The 5,875-nt window shown below is 45.3% G+C and overlaps 1 protein-coding gene across 2 annotated transcripts in view; it reads left to right on the top strand.

Annotated features, from left to right (window-relative positions):
• Positions 1 to 3,716: 3,716 nt before the first annotated feature.
• The window catches only part of DDHD2 (DDHD domain containing 2), a 25,154-nt gene continuing 22,995 nt past the window's right edge, over positions 3,717 to 5,875 (top strand). For both annotated transcript variants that reach the window (XM_027865362.1, XM_027865363.1), the window contains exons 1-2: positions 3,717 to 3,776; positions 5,512 to 5,739. In XM_027865362.1, the coding sequence (XP_027721163.1) occupies positions 5,520 to 5,739 (220 nt within the window). In that variant the 5' untranslated portion in view covers positions 3,717 to 3,776; positions 5,512 to 5,519. The remainder of the gene's footprint in view (positions 3,777 to 5,511; positions 5,740 to 5,875) is intronic.

The following is a 5,875-nucleotide window of genomic DNA, read 5'->3' as shown; positions in this document are numbered from 1 at the left end:
TGCTTATCATTTTAAGGAAAACTCCATTTATTCCTATGCTCTCTAGTATTTTTAATAGGAACAGGTATTGTATTTTGTCAAAAACTTTTTCTGCATCTATTGAGATAATCATATGATTTCTATTGGTTTTGTTATTGATATGGTCAATTATGCTCATAGTTTTCCTAATATTGAACCAGCCCTGCATTCCTGGTACAAATCTCACCTGGTCTTAATGTATTATCCTCATGAAAATTGCTATAATCTTTTTGCCAATATTTTATTTAAAATTTTTGCATCAATATCAACACCATAATTGCTTCATAAAAGGAATTTGGTAGGACTCCTTCTTTGCTATTTTTCCAGATAGTTTATATAGTACTGGAATTAATTGTTCTTTAAATGTTTGGTAGAATTCACTTGTAAATCCTTCTGGCCCTGGAGATTGTTTTTCCCTGGTTTACATAGATATAAAAGGGGCATCTGAAAGAGGATTCTTTGGAGTACTTTGATGTTAGAGATAGGGATGCCAATTCTCTGTTGTTCAAGGGCAGAATTCCTGATCAGACCTCTTGATTGTCTTCAGTCTCCCTGGTCTTGTAGGTATTTGAGCTTGCTTGATCAGTGAGTGTGTATCCTTTCTTTTCTTATTCCTCCTTTTCTTAATTTTGATTAATACTTATTGCATTGAATGTTATTCTTATCTTTATATGCTTGTGTTGCCTTAATCATTATTAATCATTGTAAAATAAATGTGATTGTTAAGTTTATACTGAGTATGTGTCATTATATCCTGAGATCGGAACCTAAAGTGAAAGTACTGCGCAGTCTGTAATCCTTTTGATTACAGAAACTGAGGAAAGATCAGGCAGCATCCTTGCTTCTCTCCACTATCTTGGCCCTGCCTGCAAAAATATGTTTTCAAGACAGACAGCTGGGTGGCTGGCTTGATGAGTGTATGGGAGCTAGAGTCAGGAAGGTCTGAGTTCAATTCTTTCTTTGCTTACTAATTGTTGGACTCTGGGCAAGTCACTTAACCTGTCTGCCTCAGTTTCCCCATCTTTCAGATGTGTGACAGGTGAAATCTGAAATAACTGAAGAAATAAAGGTTCAAGCTTCCAAGCATGTCAATTTATTAAGCAGTGCCTGTCAATTGCATAACAAAATGGGACCAGGCTTTCTCAGCTTGGCACTGGACCCCAAATACAAGAGGAGACAGATTCTTATGCATTAAAAGACAACAGTTAGCAGGATATAAACCAGGATACATGATTAGGCAATCTGATTTCTGATTAGAGGAAAAACTAAGGGCTTTCTGAATTGGGAGGGGGAGAATGAACAGGTACAATTCCCTGAAATCAGAAAAAGAGGTATCCCACATCCCCAAGTGTCTGTATTAAATCAAAGGAAGAAGGAAATAGTGACTTATTGACCAGTATGGAAACAGTTTTCAGATAAAACATTTGGGTTGCTTGAGATGCATAATTGTGAGAAAACTTCTATCAGTCTTTGGATCTAACTGGGTTTCTTCTCAGTATAACCTAGGTCTTTAGTTGAGTCTCCAAGCAACAGGTAGAGGTGGTCCAGCTTCCCAGCCATACAGGGCTAGACAATGCAATAAAGTTTTCTCGCAATTCCTATAATTGAATCAAGTTTTCTCACAGGACAGAAATTGAACTAGATCCATAACTGAATAGAAAGGGAATCGAGTTAGATTGAGAATTGAGTCACAAGATGGAGTCAGTGTGGTTAACTCAATTTTCACAATTCCCTCAGATGGGGATAATAATAGCACCTATCTCCCAGGGTTATTGTGAGCATAAAATGTTAAATATTTGTAAAGCTCTTTGGAAACCTTAAAGTGCTATATGTATGCTAGATATTATGATTAATTATTCACTTTGCTGTCTGTCTTTTTACTGGTCTTTTCATTTATATTGTCATTTTGTATAGTGTTGTTTTGGTTTTGCTTATTTAACTCTATAACAGTTTCTACACATTTCCCCAATTTTTCTTTGATTTCTCATATTCATTTCTTATTGTGCAACATTCAACTATTCACATGCCACTTCCAGCCATTCCCCAATGGATGGGTACTCACTTTTTTTCGTGTTCTTTGTTACAATGAAGGGTGGTACTATGAATGATTTCACATATATTGGTCCAATGTCTTTGACTTCCTTGGGATATTAGGCCAGTAATGGGACCCTGGGTCAATGGTGAAGGCAATTTAATAATTTTTCTAACATAATTTCAAATTGATATCCTGAGTGATTGGATTAGTTCTCAACTCCACCAACAGCATTTAGTATTCCTATCTTTCCATAGCTCCTCCAGCAAGGACTACTCTTTTTTTGGTCATCTTTGCCAATTAGTTTCTTATTCTACTAAAATGAGGGGGACATGGGTGAGCTCTAAGATGCCTTCCAGCCCTAAAATATTACCATCTATGTCAAAGCAAAATACCCTCTGCAAACCTCAGTTCAACAATGCTAACCTTTGGTAGCACTCTGCAAATGGGAATTATTAACCTAAATTCAGTAAATTCTTTTTGAATCAGATTTGTGTTTGCATATGGTTGCTTGCATGATGTCTCCCCCATTAGATTGCGGGCTCCTTAAAAACAGGGCCTGCCTTTTGCCTTTCTTCAAATCCTGCTTAGACCAGTGCTTGGCACCTGATAGGGACTTAAGCGTGCTTGTAAATTTGAACCATTATTTCATTGGTACAGAGAACTCCTAGGGAGTAAACTCCCCCCACCAATGCAGTCATGTCTGCTCTAACTTAAGGGGACTGAAGGAGGCACCGAGAGATTACTTCGGTCTTCCACATGATGGTTACTGTGTGTCAGAATTTACACCCAGGTCTTCCTGACCACGAAGCCAGCTCTCTAACCATTAGGCCATCCTACTTCTTTAGCAAACAGGGTTCAGGTTTAGAGTGTCGGAGCCCTGTTTGAGAGCAGCCTGGGCTTGGCTCTCCACTTTGGTGAGTGGGCAGTTGAGGGGCATTGGGGGTCCCCACTCCTACCCATGACCCGTGCCCCATCACATAGAGCACAACTTTTTCTCTTCCTCAGACTCATGGATGGTCAAGGCTGGCAGGGCCTCTAGAGATGACCTCCTAACTATGCCTGTTCCCACCTTATCTTCAACGAGCCATTTTAACCTTGCCGTGCCTCAGTTTCCTCGTCTTGCTGAAGACTGGGCTTTGTAGATAAACCACAAAGCTGGGTCTAAACCCAACATTCCTACAATCGAGGCCGGGCGAGGGAAAGCGACTTGCTCAAAGTCACACAGCAACTTGGGGGGAGCGCTGGTCTAGAATCCAGAGCTCCTAGCTTTAGGGGTGAATGTGTGTTTGGGATCACACCGCCCCCCATAAAACCTCACGGCTGCGCCTGCCCCCTCCTTCCCTTCCCTCCCTCCTCCTCTCTTTGTCTCCTCTCCCTTCTGCCTCGCTCTCTCCTCAGGCCCGTAGCCCCGCTCCTCTCCACCACTTCCCCCGCCAGCTCCCCCTCAAGTCTCGCGACACGAGTCGCGCGCCCCGAGGTCCCCCCCTTCTCTCCCCCTCCCCACTCCAGCCCCTCGGCGGCCTGGGCCAGGGGAGGGGCAGGAGGGCGGGGAGTAGAGCAAAGGCTGCTCCTGGGAGCGGGAGCGGGGGCGGGGGGGGGGCCCGGGCTCCTCGCGTGCGCACCGCCCTCCCTCCCTCCTCCGCTCGGTCCCCGCCCTGCCGGGGGGGAGGGGCCGCGGCGCTGACAGGCCGGGCCGCCCAGGCTCAGGACTGAGGCCGAGAAGGTGAGAGTCCCGGGAGGTCCGAGGGGGGCGTGGGGGTCGGGGTGGGCTGCAGCGGGGCCGCGTCGGGGTGAAGGCGGCGGGATGGGAGCGCAGGCCCAAGGCTGGGGGGGGAGGGTCGGCCCGCGGGGCATGGGGGCCATCCTGGTGCGGCTCCCGGCCCCACCTCCCCCTGCTGCTCTCCCGCCGTTGTCACCAACACCATTGCGGTCCCTGGGAGTGGGGTGGGATCCTCGGGGCCGAGCCCCGAGAGAGGCCCGCGGAGGGGAGCGAAGGTGACGTCGCACCCCCGCATCCCCCTGGCCGCGACCCCCGAGGTCAGCCCGAGCGGGGGGGGGGTGAGGAGGGCAGGGACCCTCGTGGGGGGCGTCGGGGGGCTCCGTCTCCTGTTACTCCCGCCCCACTTTCCCGTTCTCTCCTGAGGGTGGAGATGCTGCCTCAGTGGAAGGAGCGCTGCTCGGGGAGTCCCGGGACCCGGCTTCAAATTCCGGCCCCCCATTACTTCCTAGCCACGAGTCCCTTGGGCAAAGCCCCCAGCTCCGAACCTCAGTTTTCCTCAAATGCAAAATGGAGATAGTGGTACTTTGCCCTAGCCTGCCCAGCTGGGCTAGGGTGAAGACAAAACCCGGTCCTGTGCTGTATAAGTGCACTCCATAATGTATAAATAAAGCAATTTATAAATGTGAACGATTGTTGTGAATGATTCCCTTGAGATGGTGGCCTTGGTTTCTAAAATGGTTGCCTTTTCGGAGTGCTTCTGCTGTGGAAGGGGGGAGAGAGGGAAAAGGTATGGTGGAATCTGCACCTACCCCACTGGATCGAGTACATCTTTTCTTTTAGACGTTCTCCAGTGGCCACAGGCAAGTTCAAATTTTTCGGAATTGGTCTTCTCACTAGATAACATTTGGCCTGTTCAAAATGATATATTAAAAATGCAGAAAACTCCTGCTAAAGACGCCTGTGTATTAAATAAAAGTATGCCTGGAGGGCAGGCTTAAAACTTGGGCCCTCTGAGGTCCCTTCCAACTCACATTGATTTGCTTGGAAGAAACTTCAGGTTTTGGCACTCATCTTGTTTCTTGAGCAGACTGGGAATGAAATTGTTAATATTTTGTTGCAGCCCATTCTTGGCCTTACCTTGCTTAGGATCCTGGCCCCAGATAATTTATCTAGTTGTCTAACAAATTGTGCTTCTACATGATTTGTCCATCTCTTTTTTTTCAGACTTCAACTTAATGCCTCATGGTGGATACCTCTTTCCCCTATTTCCTAATTAGATCCTCTCCCCTTTTTTACGTCTCTTTTGTGTGTCTTTCTCCCTTAGAATGTAAGCTCCTTGAAGGCAGAAACTGTTCTTTTTGCTTGAATTTATATCCCCAGCACTTAGCACACAGTACTAGTAAGTGCTTAATAAATAAAAATACATTAATAAATATGGATAGTAAGTGCTTAATAAATGTTTGTTGCTTTGCCTTGCCTTTCTGTGGAAGAGTAGGGAGTCTAGCCCTAGGCAGTTAGTTGGCATACTACAAATATTTTGTTTAAAGTCAGGAAGAAGCAGTTAACCTCTAAGTTGGTTTTTAGTTCTTGGGGCCCTGTTAGCTTTGTACCTATACATTGTCCTTTTGCAAAGATAACTCCTCCCTACCATAAAATGGCCTTATCTTTTGTATCGCCAATTCCAATAGCAAATGTGAAATTATTTCCTTGAGTCTGTTTTCTTTTACTTGTCTTTTAGAGAACACAATGTCAGCTGTGGGACAGCAACAAGAACAGTTGTCCCAGTCAGATCTTTCCCCATCATCAAATTCATCTAGTTCCTTTGAGATAATAGACATGGATGCTGCCAGTTTGTATGAGCCGGTATCTCCTCACTGGTTTTACTGCAAGATAATAGATTCTAAAGAGACATGGATTCCTTTCAATGCTGAAGATTCACAGCGGCTGGAAGAAGCCTACGGTTCTGGTAGGCAGAACATAGTGGCTTTTCGTAGAGAATAATAATTCATGTTTATTTGGCACTTTTCAGTTTAGAATCATAAGATCACAGAATATCAGAGTTGGAAGAGACTTCAGAGGTCATTTAGTCTTAATTTGTACCT

The sequence above is a fragment of the Vombatus ursinus genome, unplaced genomic scaffold, assembly GCF_900497805.2.
Source record: "Vombatus ursinus unplaced genomic scaffold, bare-nosed wombat genome assembly UNPS02014778.1, whole genome shotgun sequence".
NCBI classification, from domain to species: Eukaryota; Metazoa; Chordata; class Mammalia; order Diprotodontia; family Vombatidae; genus Vombatus; species Vombatus ursinus.
This window is presented reverse-complemented; position numbering and strand designations above follow the sequence as displayed.